This window comes from Theropithecus gelada, chromosome 3 (genome assembly GCF_003255815.1).
Source record: "Theropithecus gelada isolate Dixy chromosome 3, Tgel_1.0, whole genome shotgun sequence".
NCBI lineage: Eukaryota > Metazoa > Chordata > Mammalia > Primates > Cercopithecidae > Theropithecus > Theropithecus gelada.
In genome coordinates, this window is record NC_037670.1 from 52,212,029 (window position 1) to 52,233,382 (window position 21,354).

The 21,354-nt window shown below is 46.4% G+C and overlaps 1 protein-coding gene and 1 long non-coding RNA gene across 3 annotated transcripts in view; one reads left to right on the forward strand and one right to left on the reverse strand.

Annotated features, from left to right (window-relative positions):
- The window catches only part of CARD11 (caspase recruitment domain family member 11), a 144,867-nt gene that overhangs the window by 36,149 nt on the left and 87,364 nt on the right, over positions 1-21,354 (reverse strand). For both annotated transcript variants that reach the window (XM_025379320.1, XM_025379321.1), the window contains 4 exons: positions 18,397-18,528; positions 7,368-7,580; positions 5,597-5,734; positions 4,015-4,340 (listed from right to left, as the gene is read on the reverse strand). In XM_025379320.1, coding sequence (XP_025235105.1) covers positions 4,015-4,340; positions 5,597-5,734; positions 7,368-7,580; positions 18,397-18,403 — 684 coding nt within the window. In that variant the 5' untranslated portion in view covers positions 18,404-18,528. The remainder of the gene's footprint in view (positions 1-4,014; positions 4,341-5,596; positions 5,735-7,367; positions 7,581-18,396; positions 18,529-21,354) is intronic.
- LOC112620600 lies at positions 3,847-6,885 on the forward strand. Its single transcript, XR_003118555.1, has 2 exons — positions 3,847-4,311; positions 6,374-6,885. It is a non-coding gene; the product is annotated as an uncharacterized LOC112620600 (long non-coding RNA).

Below are 21,354 nucleotides of genomic sequence, written 5' to 3' on the forward strand. Positions count from 1 at the left end.
AGGAAGAAGATGAAGGAGGAGGAGAAGGAGGAGGAGACGGAGAAGAAGAAGAAATAAGAAGGTGGAGGAGAAGAAAGAAGAGGAGGAAGAAGAAGGAGAATAAGGGGGAGGAGGGGAGGAGGAGGAGAAGGAGAAGAGAAAGAAGAAGGAGAAGGAGGAGAAGGAGAAGAAGGAGAAGAAGGAGAAGAAGGAGGAGGAGGAAGAGGAGGACAGCCTGAAATCAACTGAATTGTAATTTAACAGGATCTCTGGCCTAAAGAATTTCCCTAGACTAGTGGCAGAAAGAGTGACTGAAGGAGAAGATAGCCTGAAATCCACTTAATTGTAATTTCACAGGATCTCCGGCCTAAAGAACTTCCCTAGACTTAGTGGCAGAAAGAGTGGCTTCCTGGAGGAGGCAGCTATTGCATCTAGAAATGAGACAAGTGGAGATGTGCTGATTTTCACACTCAAGAGTTTAGTGTCAGGAACTGGGACCAGCAGAAGACTTCTTCAACTTGTGAGACTAAACTGTGTGCCTCCCCAAACACACTGGCTTGGCTAAAATATCCCAAATAAGAAGGTTGCATTCAAGGGCTATAAAGAAAGGAGGCACCAAAGCGGAGAGTGTCATTTTTTCAAACCTAGTCTTGGAGGGAGAATCGTCTCAAGGAATCTGGCAGGTAGAGAGCATTGGCTTTAGTGAGAAAAGTCCAGCTCCTACACCCCAGTGACTAACCTGAGACGATGAAGAAAGGGGCGTGCAGGAAGCAGCCTGAGGCCAAGAAAACCAGCCAGGGACTCTGCTGGCCATATGTTCTTCCAAATTCTACTTATACTTTCTCACTATTAATATATCTCCAGGGAAACATAACACAGGAGAAAGTTCCAGGAGAGAAACTTGTAAGTCCCTGCCACAGGGTAACTTCCTCAAATCCTAGGTAAAAACAGCATAGAACTCTCTCCTGCTTATGCAAAAAAAAAAAAAAAAAAAAAGAAAAAGAAAAAGGAAAAAAAGCTCCTCAGCATCTTCAAAGCTCAACTCAAGCGTCCCATGCTAAGTCCCAAGTCCCACACGAGCAGGCATGGGGTGCTAGCATTGTGGGGTGCTTACAGGGTCAGCCACTCTGCCCCAAGGCTTATGGTTCAGTATCCCAGCAATCCTAGGGCACAGCTATTACTTTCATTATTGCCATCTGCAAATGAGGAAACTGAAGCCAATAGCTAAGTAAGTAGTAAAGCATAAAGCCAGAATTTGAACTCAAAACTACAGGACTTACAAAGCTCATGCTCCTAACCAAAACACTATTGCCAGCTATGCCACTGACTCCATTCACCTGAATCCCGGTGGATTGTTTACAGATCTGTCTGCTTCACTAAACTGTAAGTGACCTAAGCACAGCTCACGTGATTTATCCCTGTGTCTCCCACAGCGCTTAGCACAGTGCCTCACATGTGGCAGGTGCTTAATAAATATTCTGTGAGTCTATTTTCCACCCAGCAGCCAGAGTGATCCTTCTCAGATATAAATCGTCATTCCTCAGCTCTCAATCCTTCAGAGGCTTCTCATCACAACTAGAATAAATCCCAAAGTTCTTACCATGGCCCCACGATCTGGACCCCGCCATCCCTTCCACTCCCTTCTGCACCATTTGTTTATTTGGCTCTGGCCCCACTGACTCTCCTGCTATTTCTTTTCTCTTTCATTTCATTTCCCTTCCTTCCTTCCTTCCTTCCTTCCTTCTTTCCTTCCTTCCCTCCTTCCTTCCTCCATCTCCTTCCTTCTTTCCTTCCTCCCTCCCTCCCTCCCTCCCTCTCTCCCTCCCTCTCCTTCCTTTCTTCCTTCCTTCCTCTCTCCCTTCCACTCTCCCTCTCCTTCCTTCCTCCCTCCCTCTCTCCCTGCCTCTCCTTCCTTCCTTCCTCTCTCCCTTCTTCTCTCCCTTCCTCTCTCCCTTTCCTTCCTTCCTTCCTCCCTCCCTCTCCTTCCTTCCTTCCTCCCTCCCTCTCCTTCCTTCCTCCCTCCCTCCCTCTCCTTCCTTCCTCCCTCTCTCTCTCCCTTTCCTTGCTTCCTTCCTCCCTCTCCTTCCTTCCTTCCTTCCTCCCTCCCTTTCCTCCCTCCCTCCGTCCCTCCCTTCCTTCCTTCCTTCCTTCCTTCCTTCCTTCCTTCCTTCCTTCCTTCCTTCCTTCCTTCCTTCCTGCCCTCCCTCCCTGTCTCCCTCCCTCCCTCCCTCCTTCTTCTTCTCTCTCTCTCTTTCTCTCTCTCTCTCTTTCTCTCTCTCTCTCTCTTTTTCGACAGGCATGGCTCATTGCAGCCCGACCTTCTGGACTCAGGCAATCATCCTGCCTTATCCCCCTGAACTACAGGCGCATACCACCATGCCTGGCTTATTTCTGTAGAGATGCGTTTTTTGTCAGGTTACCCGTGCTGGTCTCAAACTCCTGGACTGAAGCAATCCTCCCACCTTGGCCTCCCAAAATGCTGGGATTACAGGTGTGAGCCACCAAGCCCAGCCTTCCTGCTATTTCTTCGAAAACAAAAACAGAAACAAAAAAACATGCCTCCTGCTTGTGGCCTTTGCAAGTGCTTTCCCCCTGAGACTTGCATGGATGGCTCCTTTCATCCCTTCAGATCTCTGTTCATGTGTCTCCTTCTCAGAGACCTTTCCTGGCCACCCTATTTAAAGCAGCAACCCTCATGTTCTGTCCTCACGCCCTGTCTTCTCTTCTTGAGAACACTCATTTCTACCAAGTATTTATGCATTTGTTTTCTGATTACAATGTTAGTTCCACCACAGCAGGGTTTTAGTCTTGAGCTATGTATCCCTGGAAAAGAACCTGGGGGCCAGGCGTGGTGGCTTACACCTGTAATCCCAGCACTTTGGGAGGCCAAGGTGGGCAGGTTGCCTGAGTCCAGCCTGGGCAACATGGCAAAAAGCTGTCTCTAGTAAAAATAGAAAAAGGGAGGCGGGTAGGAAAAAAATAGAAAAAAGGTAGCTGGCGTAGCACGTACCGATAGTCCCAGCTACTTGGGAGGCTAAGTTGGGAGGATCACCTGAGCCTGCAAGGCCAAAGCTACAGTGAGCTGTGATCACACCACTACACTCCAGCTTGGGTGACAGAGTGAGACTCTGTCCAAAAAAACCCCAAAAAACAAAAAACAAAAAGCCTGGTACCTGGTGGCACTCAATAAACAGAAAGAATGAATGAGGCTGGGTGCAGTGGCTCATACCTGTAATCCCACCACTTTGGAAGGCCAAGGCAGGTGGATCACTTGAGCCCAGGAGTTGCAGACCAGCCTGGGCAAAATAGCGAGACCCCTTTTCTACAAAAAAAAATTTGAAAGAATAGCCTGGTGTGATGGCGGGCACCTGTAGTCCCAGCTACTTTGGAGGCTGAGACAGGAGGATCGCTTGAGTCTAGGAGGTCAAGGGTGCAGTGAGCCAAGCCATGATTGCACCACTGCAGCCTGGGCAGTGGAAGACCCTGTCTCAAAAAAAAAAAAAAGAAAGAAAAGAAAGAAAGAAAAGAAAGGAAGGAAGGAAGAAGGAAGAAAAGAGAGAGAGGAAGAGGAGGGAAAGAGGAAGGAAGGAAGGTGGGAAGAAGGAAGGAAAAGGAAAGGAAAGAAGGAAAAGAAAAAAAACAAAGGAAAAGAAAAGAAAAAAGACGAAAGATGTATATCTCCTTAATTCATTTGCGGAGTGCGCCATTCCAGGAGCCCCACCGGGTCTGAGTGCGCATGCACAAGGCGACTCTGGACCCAGAGGTGGAAAGCCGCACTGGGTCGGTCCTTGTGTGCATGTCTGCCCATGCGCATAGGGGATGTAGGCGCTGAACCGGTAGCGCTAAGCACTATGGGTACCGGCGCAGGCGCATGGTGGACCCAGGACCCCCAGAGGCCCTGTGTCCTCCATTCCCTCTCACCTGGCTGGCACGAAGTTCTGGGAGACCATGTGCATGTGCTTGTACCTGCTTTATGGGGGACCTGAGCCCTGGTGACATTTGTTTCCCCCAGAGTAGCCCTTGGACACCCCTCACCTCGAGTTGAAGGTCTCGGCTCCTCATGACCGCCATGTTCTTCTCCTCACTGAGCTGTGCATAGCGCATGGCTAAGTTGTAGTTGTCGTCCTTCACCTTGACCAGCTCGTCATTGTAGCTGTCCCGCTCTTCCTTCATCTTGTAGTACCGCTCCTGGAAGGTCAGCAACTCCACGCGCGTCAGCGTCATCTGCTTCTTCTCATCCTCCAGCTGCCGCAACCTGGCCAGCAGCTCGCAGCGTTGCAGATCCTTGGCCTTCATTTGCTGCTGCAGCTTGATGACCTCGTTCATCAGGAAGTGCGTGAGGCCCTCGTGGCCCTCCTCCACTGTGGAGAGGGGGCACCCAGTCAGGCCTGAGGACTGGGAAGTGGAAAAAGGAGGTTCCAGACGCAGGGCAGGTGCCATTCATTCACTCACTCACTCACCAACGTTGTGCCGAGCTCTTTACTCACTCTGCCCACGAGCTACTGGGGATTCAGAGTGAGCAAGACTTACAGCTTTGGCCCCGGGAGAGCTTATGGTGTAATAAGAGAAACGCATTTTAAAAAAATCAAATGATCACCACAAACAGAATTACAGACCGTGAGGATTTCACAAAGTAAAGGTAGATGGAGCTATGAGAGTGTGTGGCAGAGGCCCAGTGGGCACAGGGGGTTGGAGAAGGCTCCTGATGGTTGAGGTACAATGTTAAGTTCGGGAGGGAAGAGGCATTCTAGGAAAGGGGAACAACATTGCCAAGGCCATATGGGGAGAAGGGAGGAACCTGGCATATTTCAGGAACTGAACAAAGACCAAAGTGGCTGAAGGAGAGAGAGAGAAGAGAAAGGTGAGGCTGGGGGTGTCAGCAGGGACTGGATCATGAAGGGTCCTTGTGGGCTGCATTAAAGACCTGGGTCTTTTTTATATTTTAAAACAGGGTCTCACTCTGTCACCCAGGCTGGAATGCAGGGGCATGATCATAGCTTATTGCAGCCTAAAACTCCTGGGTTCAAGCAATTCTGTGGCTGCAGCCTCCAAAAGTGTAGGAATTTCAGGCATGAGGCACTGTGCTTGGACAAGACCTGGGTCTTTACAAAGAAACAATGAAAAACCACCAGAGGGTTTTAAATAAGGGAGGAAGAATGGAGAAAGCACTGAAACAGATCGGGAATTGATATAGAGAGTTGATGGGGTTGTGAGAGTCTGGACTGTGGGAAGTGTTGGGGAGGGAGAGAAGACTGATTCAAGAATGTTATAGAAAGGAAGATTAAGAAAGCAAGATGCTCAAGGGCTCTGGCCCGTGAGACACTCCGAAGAATGCAGTCAAGGCAAGGACAAGATCTACTGGGTAGAATGAACTTGTGTTCCACTCGGCGCCATTCATGGGGGATGGTCCGTGAACACCCACTTCTCTTGGCTCCTGCTTCACTTTGCCCCTGTTAGCCTATCTTTCATCATCAAGCAAAATAAGTGGTTGACAGACCCCGGTTCTATATGTCATAGATTCACAGCTTTAGAACCATGCCACTACTGAGGACACACACACACACTCATACGCCCCTCCTATTAGAGTCCAGATGTTCCCAATGGCAAAAGCACTTACCCACAATAGTGGAGAATCTCCGGGTGGGCTCTTTCCCAGTCACCAGTTTGTACAGCTCGGGGTAATAAAATTCCAGGCTCTCCAAGAAGACCACATAGCCCCTTTGCCCCTTGGTATGTAGAATGTCCAACAGCCGGCCTAGGGGAAAGACCAGATCACTCTGTGAGAATACATACCTGATGGAACACAAGTCCCTGTGGCTGGTCTCATCCTGGACTTGTGTCCTTCAGTCAACTCTAAGAAGACAGTCTCCCCACATTCTATCACTTCTGAGTTGTATCTTGGAGCCCAGATGACGTAAATCAAAGTGCCAGGCCCTCCGCAGGGATTCGTTGAGCATTCGTTTTCTTTTTCTAATAAATTGGTAGAACCAGGATAAATGGAATTGCCGCCCCAGTTTTGAAGTTTCCCAACTGACCAGGGCCAAAATGAACCATGTAGGCACCAGGTCTTCTATGACTGAAGGAGGTTGGAAGCACGATAAAAATTATGGAATGATATATGGTTCTCTGGGATTGAGAGCAGGAAGATAAATATTTGGGTGAGGGGCTAGGAAAAATCATAGGAAGCAGGAATAGTTCTAGGCTTTTCTTTGGGATTATGACACAGCCTGGAAACACCTTAAGTGTAATTTCCCCAGCAGGTCCCAGTTTCTATACTATTGATTCCGCTTATTGCTTACATTTCTGGGCCCTTCCTTAAACATTTTATTTTCAGATATTTCTTCTGAGATATAGAAGAAGAAAGGTAGGTCCTAAAACTCGACCTTTTCCTTAGGACGGACGGAAGAAATACATTTGATGTGATGTCAACCCCGATGGTTTGGTGAAGCTGCCTGCAGTACTGTTTTGAGAAATATTCCAAAGTTACATCCAAGCTCAGTGGGAAAACATGCTGATTAGTGATGTCTGCCATGGATGCCAGAGAGTCGCAGCTGATGAGCCATTTACCACCAGCCACGCTGGGGGACAGTGATTATCAAACCTTCTAAACTGATCCGTAGAAAGAAAAACATTTAACATTGTGGTCTAGTGACCACAAACAAAGATAACTCTACAAATACATGTGTATACACATGTACATAATATACAATTAAAACAAGCTTCATAAACCATATTTATTACCTTTACTGAATATGATAAAGTGTCCTACCCACCCACCCCCCCCAGAAGTCAGGCTAGAAAAGCCTGTGGCACCCTTCTTGGAATAATATTTTTAAACAGATAAAGTACATCAGATTACAAAAGAAACCAATTATAATAAAATCCAGTTATCAAATATTAAATAAATTTGTGTTTCAGTAACGTACTTCTTTATTAATGCACTAACTAACAAGACCTCTTGGCAGATCTAATAAGTACTGTAATTTTGAAAGAGAGATGAGTGTAAGTGGCATTTTGAGAGATTTGCGTAGCTGTAGTGATAGGAAGAGATCTGTAATTTTCATTGTTGCCTAAGTCACAGGAGTTATTAATCACTACTGTAATTCGTGGCCTCCTGACATTTGCAATTGAGGGCAATGCTAAATTGCTGTTGAGGTTAGTAAAATAAAGACGACATTTCTTCCCCACTCCCAGCTTACGTATTCTTTGCGTTCTATACACAGACAGCTTGAGTTCTACACACAGATGAGTGGGTGGTGGTCTGTGGACCCCAGTTTAAAAATCCCTGACCTAGAGCAACCTCATTTTGGTACAGCTACCAAAGGGTTTGTCTGGAAGTTGCCTTGTGCTGTAGCCCTCCCTCTCCCACAAAGAGGTCCTAAGGTTACCTGCCCGGTTGATCTTGGACGGCAGCATAGGAGCATTAAGCACTTCATCTTCATCCTGCTCATCAATGACCTTACACTGACGCAGGTAGGGCGTGAGCTTGGCGGGGTTGATGTAGCGGCTGAGCATGTGCCGGTTACACTCCACATTCTCCCACAAGGCGTCCTCTTCATCCTTCAGTGTCTCCATGTAGTCATCCATCTCTGGCCCTCCTCCTTTTAGACATAAACCCCAACAAGCTTAATAAAAGAGTCTCACCGGAACAGCTGTATAAACTCCTCTGGAGTGATCTCTAGAATATATTAAGTTAAAAAAAAGTCCCATACAGTAAAGTATATATGGCATTTTACCTTTTATCTAAGAAAGGGGGTATGAATATAAAAATATATATTTCCTTATATACTAAACATAAACAATGGAAGTTTAAGCCATAAAATTTTTAAAAGATTATTTATAGGGCAGAGAGGGAAAATCCTGCGGTTGCAGTCTACCCTTTCCATCCAAGTTTTTATGTCTTACTAAAAATGTATAGTTCCCTAAACAATATATACTATTGGTTTTTGTTTTAAAATTTCACATAAATGGTGTCATACTGTATATTTCCTTTTTCAACATGTTTTTCTCCCTCTACATTTTTTTTTTAGATTTATCTAGGTGGATACATACAGATCTAAGTCATTCATTTTTAAAAACAGCTTTATTGTGATATAATTCACATACTATACAAGTTACCTTTTTAATATGTTCAATTCAGTGATTTTAGTATATTCATAGAATTGTGCAACCACCACCACAATCAATTTAAAAACATTTCCGTCATTTCAAAAAGAAGCTCCTCACCCTTTATTAGCCACTCTCAATTTCCCTCTAATCCCTGTCCCTCCATCCCCTGTAACTACTCATTCACCTTCTGTCTGTATAGATTTGCCTTTTCTGTACATTTTATACAAGTGAAATCCTACAATTTATGGTCTTTCATGGCTGGCTTCTTTCGCTTAGCAACTTTTCAAGGTTTGTTCCTGTTGTAGCATGTATCAGGACTTCATTTATTTGAAATTGCTCAGTGATTTTTTCATTGCATGGACACACCACATTTTGCTTGTCTGTTCATTCACTAATGGACATTTGAGTTGTTTCTGCCTTTTGTCTATTATGAACAATGCTGCTATGAACATTCATATACCAGTTTTTGTGTGACTGTATGTTTTTATTTCCCTTGGGTAGATACATAGGAGTGGATTGTTAGGCCATATGGCAACTCTATATTTAACATTTTGAGGAACTGCCAAACTGTTTTCCAAAGCAGCTGTATCATTTTACATTGCCACCAGCAAGCCATGAGGGTTTTAATTCCTCCATATTCTTGCTAACACTTGTTATTGTCTGCCTTTTTTTATTACAGCTCTTCTACTGAGTGTGAAGTAGCATCTCATTGTGGTTTTGATTTGCATTTCCCTAATGACTAACGATGTTGAACATCTTTTCATGTGCATATTGGCCATTTGTGCATTGAGAAATGTCTATTCAAATCCTTTGCCCATTTTAAAATTGTGTTGTTTGTCTTTTTATTATTGAGTTGTAGGATTTTGTTATGTATTCTGGATGCAAGCCACTTATCAGATATATGACTTGCAAATATTTCTCTCATTCTGTCAGTTGTCTTCCCTTTCTTAAAAGCATTGTTTGTAGCATAAAACTTTTAAATTTTGAGGTAATTTATTTTTTTCTTTTTTTCACTTGTACTCTTGGCATGTATCTAAAACACCATTGTCTAATTCAAGATGATGAAGATTTACTCCTGTTTTTTTCCTTTGAATATTATACCTTAGTTCTTACGTTGAGGATGATCCATTTTGAGTTAATTTTTGTGTATGGTGTGAGGTAGGGGTCCAACTGCATTCTTTTGTGTGTGGATGTCCAGTTGTCCAAGCACAGTTTGTTTGAAAAGACTATTCTTTCCCCATTGAATGATTTTGCTACCCTTGTTGACAATCAACTGACCATAAAAGTAAACATTTGTTTTTGCACTATTGATTCTACTCCATTGATCTATATGTGTATCCTTATGACAGTACTACATTGTCTTGATTATTGAAGATTTGTAGATTTGTAGTAGGCCTTGAAATTGGGAAGTATGAATCTCCCAAACTTGTTCTTTTTCAAGATTGTTTTGGCTATTAGGTGCCTTTTACAACTCTTATGGATTTTGGGATTAGGATGTCAATTTGTGCAAAAAAATGCAGTTGGTATTTTGGTAGTGAATCTGCTGAATATCTAGATCAATTTGGGGAGTACTGCTACCTAACAATATTGAATCTTCTGATCTGTGAACATGGGGATGTCTTTCTTTAAATCTTCTTTAATTTCTTTCAGCAATGTTTCATAGTTCTCAGTGTACAAATCTTGCACTTCTTTTGTTAAATATATTCCTAAATATTTCATTATGTTTGATGACATTATAAATGGGAGTTTTTTTCTTAATTTCATTTGTGGAATATTCATTGCTGGTCTATAGATATATAATTTATTTTTGTATATTGACCTCGTATTCTGCAACCTTGTGAAATCATTTATTAGTTCTCATAATTTGTTAGAGACACCTTATGATATCCTATATATAAGATCACGTCATTTGCAGATAAAGATAGTTTTACTTCTGTTTTTCCAATCTGGGTGCCTTTTATTTTTCTTCCTTGCCTAATTGCTCTGGCTAAAATACCTCCAGTACTATGTTAGATAGAAGTGTTGACAGCAGGAATCCTTGTTTTGTTACTGATGTTAGTGGACAGCATCCAGTCTTTCACTGTCAAGTATGACATTAGCTGTAGGCTTTTGCTTTTGTTTTTAGAATAGATGTCCTTTATCAGGTTGAGGAAGTTTTCTTACCTTCTTGGTTTATTGAATGTTTTTACCCCGAAAGGGTTCTTAATTTTGTCAGATGCTTTTTCTGCATTTATTGAGGCTGCCGTGTGGTTTTTGTTTTTTATTCTATCGATATGGTTACACTACCTGACTTTCAGCTGTTAAACCAACCTTATATTCCTGGCATAAATCCCATGTGGTCATGGTATATAATTCTTTTTATATATTGCTGGATTTAATTAGCCAGTTTTTAAAAATAGGATTTTTGCATTCATATTCATAGGAGATATTGGTCTGTAGTTTTCTTTTCCTGTGATGTCATTGTCTGGTTTTGATATCAGGGTATATCAGGGTATTTCTTTTCCTGTGATGTCATTGTCTGGTTTTGATATTGGCCTCAGAATGATTTAGGAAGTGTTGCCTCCTCTCCTGCTTTTTGGAAGCAGCTTTTAAAAATTGGTATTAATTTTTCTTTTGTTTGGTAGAACTTACAAGTGAAGACAGCTGGGCATGGGTTTTTCTTTGTGGATTATTTTTACAAATTCAGCCTCCTTACTTATTACAGGTCTGTTCATATTTTCTGTTTGTCTTGAGCCAGTTTCAGTAGTTTGTGTCTTTCTAGGAATTTGTCCACTATATTTAAGTTATCCAATTTATTGGCAGCAATTGCTCACAGTTCCCTTCATAATTCTTTTTATCTCTGTAAGTTCAGTTATAATTTCCCCCCTTTCATTTCTGATTCTAGTAATTTGCATCTTCTCTTATTTTGTTGATATATCAAAGAACCAACTTTTGGTTTCATTAATTCTCTGTATTCCTTTTCTATTCTCAGGTTCATTTTCTTCTACTCTAGTCTTGATTATTTCCTTTCTTTTCATTGCTTTAGGTTTAGTTAGCACTTCTTTTTCTACTTTTGTAAGAGAGGAGGTAAAATTGCCTTTGCAAAATTTGTAACAAAAATTCTGACAGTGAAAGAGATCTGACGTAACCAATTCCATCTTGCTTCTAACCTCCAAGCTGTCCTTGTTCATTCCTGGGCAGAGGCCAAACTGATTTTGGGAGGAACTTAGTTCATAGATTAATGTATTATTCTGCTGCTGTCAGATGGAGTGTACTACAGATGTCTGTTAGGTCTGATTTTTTTTTTTTTTTTTTTGAGACAGAGCCTCTCTCTGTCACCCAGGCTGGAGTGCAGTGGTGCAGTCATTACTCACTCCAGGTTCCGCTTCCTGGGTTCCCGCCAGCGCGTCTGGCTAATTTTTGTATTTTTAGTAGAGACAGGGTTTCATCATGTTGGCCAGGATGGTCTCGAATTCCTGATCTCAAGTAATCCACCTGCATTGGCCTCCCCAAATGCTGGGATTACAGGTGTGAGCCACCAAGCCCGGCCAGGTCTGGTTTGTTTATAGTGTTGTGCAAGTCTCTTATTTGTTGATCTTCTGCCTAGTTGTTCTATCCATTATTGAAAGTAGAGTAATAACGTCTTCAACTCTTTTTTTTTTTTTTTGAGACGGAGTCTCACTCTGTCACCCAGGCTGGAGTGCAATGGCGTGATCTCGGCTCACTGCAACGTCTGCCTCCCGGGTTCAAGTGATTCTCCTGCCTCAGCCTCCCGAGTAGCTAGGATTACAGGCGCCTGTCACCACGCCTGGCTAATTTTGTATTTTTAGTGGAGACTGGGTTTATCCATTTTGGCCAGGCTGGTCTCGAACTCCTGACCTCAGGTGATCCACCTGCCTCGGCCTCCCAAAGTGCTGGGACTACAGGCGTGAGCCACTGCGCCCAGACAACGTCTTCAACTCTTATTGTTGAATTGTGTATCTCTCCCTCCAGCTCTGTCTGTCTTTGCTTCATGTATCTGGGGCTCTGATAGGTGCACATGCTTATAACTCTTATAGCTTCCCAGTGGATTGACCATTTTATCATTATGAGATGTTCTTTAGCCACAGCCAAATTCCTGAACCTGGGGATTTCATATGTGGTGGGATGGGTGAGTGTGCTGGGGGCAACTGAGCTAGAAGGTGGCATTGGTGTAGCCATGGAGGTTGGAGCTCAGCCAGGGTGAAGAGACATGCAGGCAGGTCAAGGCTATCAGGGCAGAGAAGAGACAAGCAGAGGAAGCTGGTCTGCCAAGTGGCACCATGGCGAGACCACGAGGTTCCATGAGAAGCGGATGGCCGGGGTCATCTCTCTTGGTGCATAACTCAGTTCCCAACCTCATGAGCCTTGGCCTTCTGTGGTGTCTGGTCCTTGTTGTAGGCCTTCTATATCCCTCCACCTTCCCCATTAATTTGAGCCATTAAATTTTTTTTTAAAATTATTTTTAGAGACAGAGTTTCGCTCTGCCACCCAGGCTGGAATGCAGTGGGGCAATCCTAGCTCATGGCAGCCTCAAACTCTTGGGCTCAAGCAATCCTCCCATCTCAGCCTCCTGAGTGGCTAGGACTACAGGTGTATGCCTCCACCCCTGGCTATTTTGAACCTTTTTGGTAGAGACAGGGTCTCACTACAGGCATGTACCACCATGCTGTAGTTTGCCCAGGCTAGTCTCAAACTCCTGGCCTCAAATGATCCTCCTATCTCAGCCTCCCAAAGTGCTGAGATTACAAGCATGAGCCACCACTCTTGGTCAATTTGAGATATTTCAGGGGTGATTTTGTTCCCTGCAACCCAAGTGCCTTGAGTAAAAATGTCTATTTGCTGTCATGAGCAAAAGTTATATTTAAAGTAATTAAAAATGAGGATTCGGTCTGCATTCAATCCAATGAACTTTGCACAGATGACAACCTCCTTAGTTCACTGCCTTAAGTCCTGACCTCTATAAGCCTTTTGCTAACACATGGCACTGGCCACCTGAGTCATAGCCAGCAACATCATAGACATGCCCACAACAATGGCTCATTCTGACAACATGACCATGTGATCATTTGCATTCACAAAGGAAAATGTACTTGCTTTTATTATTTTCAAGAAGTGGACAGCCTAAGAATTTTATTCAACGAATTATTTATTGACTAGGTGGCAGGCACTGCTGGTGTCTCTCCACACTACCCCTTGACTTCCTGCTAACGGAATCCCCTTTTGTCCCCCGCCCAAAACCAGGCAGTCTGATGCTTCAGGGAGGCTGAATATCTTTTGAGCTGCAAAGAGTGGCCGTCGTTTGGTCTCTACCAGTAGTGTAGAAACAAGCCGGTGAAGTGCTTTTGGCCATGCAACCTGCAGGAACACGCACTGGGGGCGGCTCTGGAGGCTTTCCTTGATCTTTAACAGGGACACCTTGTCCTTGGGCTTTTGGCTGTGAGTGTGTAAAGATGGATGTGATAGTTTGGGTCACTGCACCTCAGCCCGTACCCCTCAGGTGACATCAAGGACCGAGGGTCTTTCCAGCTCTCTGCTCTGCCGTCCTGAGGATTCACCCTGAGGTGAGGACTGGAAAGATCCTTGGTCCTTGATGTCATCTCATGGGCACTGAATGAACCAGCACTGGGCTCCTCCCACCTCTGGATTCCTGTAAAACATAAATGCTCTTTGTTCCAAGCCTTGTGAAGTTGAGTCAACTGTGATTTGCAAGCCCAAAGCCTCCTAACTAGTAAATACATCTACTTAGCACAAAGACTTGCTCAGCGCCATGAATGCACAAGAGAGCTGAAAGTCAGGTGTTAAGAAGCTTACACCTTTTGCGGGGTCAGAAGGCATGTGCCTAGGAATTAAACAGCAGTTCAAGGCAAGAAGACGGGCAGGTCTGGATGGACCAAGAAGCATTACTTATCAGCCTTCATGAACAAGGAGGTTGTAGTTGACACATGCCAACCACCTGTTACAAGAGTGCTCAGTGACATAGAAAGCCTTCCTCCCGGGACTGGGGTGACCTGGTGCGGCCACCTCAGCAGCCTGTCAGCTAAGCAGGAAATAACTAGGGCAAAATCTTTCCGAAGCAGAGATGAAAGGGACGCTCCTACCTCATCATAGCTCTCTGCAGCCTCGACCTCCCAGGCTCCAGCAATCCTCCTACCTCAGCCTCCTAAGTAGCTGGGACTATAGGCGCACACCACCATGCCCAGCTAAGAGACCCTCCTACCTCAGATGCAGTGAAATCACAGACCCTGGATCTCGTTGAAACCTGTCCCATCGTTAATGCCCCTGTGCAGCACAGTTGCTTAGCAACCAGGGTGAAGAGGAACTTAGGAAAGCTGACCAGTTGGTGAGTGCCTGGAGTGAAAGGGCCTCTTCATCCTCAGCCGACTTGAGTGAGAAGTGGCTCTGTGCTGAGCACTGTGCTGGGAACAGAGGGTGCAAAGACATTTCCCACACAGCTCCTGAGCTGCAAGCTGCTCAGAGGTTGGTGGTAAGTGTCAGCCGCCCACACAAGCCCCGGTGGGAGGAACAGCATCCTCTGGAACCCTGCAGAGAGGGCAGCCGCACGCCCTGCTGGCGGAACAGGAAGTGCTTCCCCTCTGGGCTGCACGTGTGCCAGGCATCGGGCCTGACCCTTTATATAAATTATCTCATTTGGCCGGGCGTGGTGATTACACCTGTAATCCCAGCACTTTGGGAGGCCAAGGTGGGTAGATCACTTGAGATCAGGAGTTCAAGTCCAGCCTGGCCAACATGGCGAAACCCAGTCTCTACTAAAAATACGAAACATCAGCTGAGCATGGTGGCGGGCACCTGTAGTCCCAGCTACTCAGGAGGCAGAGGCAAGAGAATCACTTGAACCCGGGAGGCAGAGCTTGCAGTGAACCCAGATCGTTCCACTGCACTCCAGCCCTGGCAACAGAGCAAGATGCTGTCTCAAAATAAAAAAAAAAAAAAAGGAAAGAAATCATCTCTTTTAATGACCACAGCGGCTCTGAGAGGTGGACGTGCTCACCCTTGTTTTGTAGACAAGGAAACCAAGAAGCAGAGAACCCTAGCGACTTGCTGAGGGTCATACAGCAAGTCTAACTGGGATTCCAGCCCAGGCCTCCTCCACGTGAAGACCTCCCTGAGGTTCCCCTCCTTAGAGAGGTGGGAGCATTTCGAGTGGGAGTTTGCTAGGCAGAGGGAGAGGCAAGATAAAGCAGCCCGGTGAAGGGTGAGCTCATATCACAAAGACCCGGAGCCATGATCTGGGAGCATCTGTTCTCACTTGGAGTGACAGAGTAAGGATGCTCTTGCACCTCTGTCCCCAGCAGGGGCTCACCTGCAGACATTTGTTACTGGATGGAAAAAACCCACAAGGACTGGAAAACAAGTCAGTTTCACCTAGTAGGGTTGAACATGCAGACCACACATGCCAGGAGTCCCTTTTAGATATCATCCCTAGAGAAATTCTCCCCGTGTACATCCAGAGACCTGCGCAAGAATGTTCCACAGCAGCACCCTGTACCCAAAACCAGAAACCACACACAGACCTCGTGCAACAGCGTGGATAAATAAACTGTGTATTCAATGCTGGCGTACTCCCCAGCAGTGAAAATGGAAAGAAATATGACCATGTGCATTAGCACAGGTGGACCTCAGGAACATGATGTTGAGTGAAAAAGCAAGCCACAGAAGATGCATGGCATAAAACTGTCTATAAATACTTCAAAAACAGGCCAGGCACAGTGGCTCACGCCTATAATCTCAGCACTTTGGGAGGCCCAGGTGGGAGGATTGTTTGAGGCCAGAAGTTTGAGACCAGCCTGGAAAACACAGCGAGACCCCATCTCTACAAAAAATAAAAACAAATTAGCCGGGCATGGTGGCACACGCCTGTAGTCCCAGCTACTTGGGAGGCAGGAGGATCTCTTGGGCCTAGGAGGTGGAGGCTGCAATTAACTATGATCGTACCACTGCATTCCAGCCTGGGAAACAGTGAGACCCTGTCTCTAAAAAATTAAAAAAAAAAAAAATGTAAAACAAGGTTGAGTGAGATGGCTCATGCCTGAAATCCCAGTACTTTGGAAGGCCGAGATGGAGACTGGGAGTTTGAGGCCAGCCTGGGCGATATAGCAAGACCTCATCTCTACAGAAAAATAAAAACTTAACTGGGTGTGGGGTTGCGTGCTTGTAGTTAGTCCCAGCTACCCAGAAGGCTGAGACGGAAGGATTGCTTAAGACCCAGAGGTCGAGGCTGCAGGGAGCTATCGCCATACCACTGCACTCCAGCCTGGGAGACAGAGCGAAACCCTGTCTCAAAAATCATTTTTTTTGGTAAACATACAAAACAAAACCCTACTGTTAAAGATATACGGCAAAACTATACCAAGAAACAAGGGACTGATGAAAATCAGAATGGTGGCTTCCCCTGGGGAGGGGCAGCCAGGCAGATGTGATCTTGGAAGGGCCCTGGGGGACATTGGTGATACAAGGAATTATTGTTATGCTTCAACTGGGGACACGAGTGTCCATGTCATTGTTCTCTGTCTCGTGGATACACATTATGTATACATATTTATATGTATGAAATATTTCATGGAAAATAAATCTATGGAGAGTGTAGCCAGCCTCAAAAGAAAAAAAAATGTCTCAGACACAATTCGAAATGAATTTTACCTTCCAGCACTTCTCTCTAACTCAGCCTGACTCAGGCTCATCACCGGGACGAACCCGGCGGCTGTGTCAAGCTCTGGGCAGTTTCTTTGAAGGCAGTTTTCTCAGAAATGCTCCTGGAGGCCCTGAGGCTCTGAACTTTAACAGCCTTGCAGGTTGGATGGCCTGTCCCTACCTAAGTCTTAGCCAGAGCTTGTCACAACCCGCAGCTCGGACCCAACCTTCGGCAGGGTTTGACTTCCAGTGTGAGACAGGTCCTAGGCCATACGAGTCTCTCTGCAAACGGCTGAACAGCAAGTGCCAGGCCCCCAGGCCAGGCTCCACAGGAAGGGCTGTGTTGCTCACCTTCCCTGGGAACCAAAGGATCTGGAGGTGACCCACCGGAGGATGAATTCCATGAGAGCTGGTGGCCTCACGTCCTGACTCACTCATTCAAGACCTCTATTGTGGCTTCCTCTTGCTGTTATGATAAAGTTCCAATCTTTTTTTATTTTTATTTTTTGAGATAGGGTCTTACTCTGTTGTCCAGGCTGGAGTGCAGTGGCGTGATCTCAGCTCACAGCAGCCTCTGCCTCCTGAGCTCAAGCAATCCTCCTGCCTCCGCCTACTGAGTAGCTGGGACCACAGGCAAAACCACCATGCCCAGCTAATATTTTAAAAATTGTTTTTGTAGAGATGGGTCTTCCTATGTTGTTGAGGCTGGTCTCAAACTTCTGGGCTCGAGTGATCTTCCCGCCCTGGACTCCCAAAGTGCTGGGATTACAGGCATGACCACCATGCCAAGCCACGATCAACTTTTTTTTTTTTTTTTTTGAGACAGAGTCTTGCTCTTTTGCCTAGGCTGGAGTGCAGTGGCACCATCTCGGCTCACTGCAGCCTTGGCCTCCTGGGTTCAAGAGATTCTCCTGCCTCAGCCTCCTGAGTAGCTGGGATTACAGATGCCCACCACCATGCCTGGCTAATTTTTGTATTTTTTGTAGAGACGGGGTTTCACCATGTTGGCCAGGCTGGTCTCGAACTCTCAACCTCAGATTATCCACCCACCTCGGCCTCCCAAAGTGCTGGGATTTACAGGTGTGAGCCACCATGCCTGGCCCATGTTCAACATCTTGATCTTGATCTTGAGGCCCTGCAACGTTTGCCTTCTGCCAGCCCCACAATCTTATCACAACTGCATCCCGGGCCCGCCAGCCTTTTCTCTGATTGTCTCCCAAGCTCCAGCTAGTGTCAGAGCCTGATCCCTGCCCCTCCCTCCCTTCACTACCCGAGCCCCTCCGCCAAGTCTTACGTTACCCTCACTTGCCTTTTTTCCAATATAAAGGAACGGCCAGGCACAGTGTCTCCTGCCTGTAATCTCAGTGCTTTGGGAGGCAGAGGCAGGGGGATCGCTTGAGGCCAGGAGTTTGAGACCAGTCTGGGCAACATAGCAAGGCCCTATCTCTACAACAAATTTAAGAATTCACCACATCTGGTTGTGTGTGCCTGTGGTCCCAGCTACTTGGGAGGCTAAAATGGGAGGATCACTTGAGCCAAGGAGGTGGAGGGCTACAGAGTGTTATGATCACGTCACTGCACTCCAGCCCCAGTGACAGAACAAGACCCTGTCTCTCCATGATGTAGAGAGGTATAGAGGGGATAACAGATGCTGAGTACCTGGCATGGAGGGGTGCTCACACACAGGGGCTGCTATCCCGTCATTGGGGTGTGACTTTCACACTTTCCGGCCGGATCTTGTCTTCCCTCGAGCCAGGCTCCCGTTGCATCTGGACTTGCAGTGCTCGGGATCTGAAAAGGAAGAGATAATCAGCCTTGGAGCGGGAGGCAGAGGATGGAGGGAAAGGGAACCGTTCTGGGATCAAAGCGATGCTCTGCTTGGGAGGAAAAGGCCAGGAAGTCCTGAGGGGTGTGTCACCCTCGATGACATTGGCAGAGTGGACCCCACACCAGGGGCTACAGGGGGAGAAAGGCTTCTGTCCCACCGTGGAGTGGACAGCCTGGGAGGCCACTGAGACAGGCCCCAAGAGCCGTGGGGATGGGGAGGAGGGAAGATGGTGGGCCTTGGGCATGCTCATGACCAGTGTGGAAGATCTTTGATGAAAAGGCTTTGATGGAAACCTCTGTAGACTGGAGCCGCTCTAATCAGTGCTAATTCATTAGGTCAAAAGCAGCAAACCCTGTTCCCAGACCCCGAAGAGTTCCCGTCACTGTGAATTATGTCTTTAACCTCCAGCCTGCCGTGGATTTGGGCAGGAACACGCGGGGGCCCACACATGCTGTAATTTCCCAAGGGCGGTGTTCCTTACGGTGACTGACGAGGCCACTGCTAATGTCCCACTCAGCCATCTAGGAGCCCAGCTGGGGGTTTGGGTTTTTTGGGGAAGGGTCAGTTCTCCTTCTAGAGAAAGGAGGGCAGGATCTCACTCTGTTGCCCAGGCTGGAGTGCTGTGGCACAATCATGGTAAGAGGGAAAGGTGGGGTTCAAACCCTGGTATGGTGGAAAGAGCCTTATGCCAGTCCCCAAAGCTGCTTGGAACCTGGTGGGCGGCGGGCCTCAGGCTGCTGCTCTAGGACGGCTGCATTCAGGAGTGACAGGGACCCTGAGCCGCTGATGTTTAGTCAGGGACTTGCTTGGTTTTGGCTATGAAGACTAATCGGAGGTGACATGAGATCTCCCAGGGCTGACAGAAGCTGTTCCTGTCGGGCATCGGCTGGGGTTGGAGTGAACTGTCAGAAGCCCTCAGCCCCAGGGAGGTGGTGGCGACAGGCATCTCTGGAGGACACCATCTCCCTGGTCTCCTCACGGCCTCCCTGCCCTGTGGCTGGGACAGGGCTGGGGGCCGGGGCTGAGTGGGGAAGGGAATCACAGAACCAAGGGCCTCTGCAAAGGCAGCAGAGCAGTGCACAGGCCAGTCAGCAAACGCAAAGGGAAATTATACCGTCTGCATTTTTTAAAAAAGAGAATGTGTTTATCATCAGAAAAAAAAAGGCTTTAAAAAAATTATAAGGAAGGCTTCAATTGTGGCCAGGCATGGTGGCTCATGCCTATAATCCCAGCACTTTGAAAAGTTGAAGTGGGAGGATTGCTTGAGGTCAGGAGTTCAAGACCAGCTTGGGGCAACATAGCGAGACCCCATCTCTTAAAAAAACAAAAAATTATCTGGCCTGATGGCGTACACCTGTAGTCTCAGCTACTCAAGAGGCTGAGGTGGGAGGATCGCTTGAGCCCAGGAGGTTGAGGCTACAGTGAGCCATGATTGTGCCACTGTACTCCAGCCTGGGTGACAGAGCAAGATCATGTCTCAAAGAGAAAAAGAAGAAAGGTTTTAATTACAAGAAAGGAGAAACAGGGCTGGGCGCAGTGGCTCACACCTGTAATCCCAGCACTTTGGGAGGCCGAGGTGGGCAGATCAGCTGAGGTCGGGAGATCGAGACCAGCCTGACCAACATGGAGAAACCCTGTCTCTACTAAAAATACAAAAATTAGCTGGGCGTGGTGGCGCATGCCTGTAGTCCCAACTACTTGGGAGGTTAAGGCAGGAGAATCGCTTGAACCCGGGGGGCAGAGGTTGCAGTGAGCCGAGATCGCGCCATTGCACTCCAGCCTGGGCTGCAAGAGCAAAACTCTGTCTCAAAAAAAAAAAAAAAAAAGGAGAAACAGGCTTGAACAACTCCCCTTGCTATTCTACCCCTACCCCCTACCCACTATGTCGATGTAGGTTGGGGAAACTGAGGCACAAGAAAACCAATACTGAGGCTGGGCTGTTTCTGCCCTTAGAATTTTGATGACAGCATTTGGGAACTTGGTCCTCAGGTCAGGGAAGGTTTCTAGGATTAAAAGTCAATCTCTTGACCACTTGCAAGACTGGCTCAGAGGTATAACATGCAACTGACCAAACATCATCCCTCGTGCTTACAGACTATCTGGGGTGTGCCAGACACTTTGTTAGACGTCACTGACGAACCTCCAGAACTCTTTGAGGTAGGCGGTATTATCATCACCACCACCACCTTACAACCAAGAAAACAAAAGCTTAGAGAGGGCTAGGCACGGTGGGTCATGCCTGTAATGCCAGCACTTTGGGAGGCTGAGGTGGGCGGATCACTTGAGCTCAGGAGTTCAAGACCAGCTTGGGTAACATGGCAAAACCCCATCTTTACAAAAAATTAGCTGGGCATGGTGGCACGCACCTGTGGTCCCAGCTATTTGGGAGGCTGAGGCAGGAGGATCACTTAAGCCTGGGAGGTCGAGGCTACAGTGAGCCAAGATGGTACCACTGCACTCTAACCTGGGTGACAGAGGGAGATCTCTGTCTGAAAACAAAACAGAACAAAACAAATGCTTAGAGAGGTTCAAGTTCATATACTTAGCATAAAGTTAGGATTTGGACCCAAGGTTTTCTGACTTCCCCTTGATTACTACTATATAGCATCTAGAATTGCTTTTTATTTTTTTAAGTTTACCTTTTTAAAGGGTTGTAACCAGAAAGTATATGTGCAAAAGCTCCCTGAAATGTCACTTTTACATATAAGCTTAAGACAGAGTGAAAACCGTGCTCTGAGATGGCAGATACTGGCTCAAGGTTAAAAAGAACAACTATTGCTTCTCAAAAG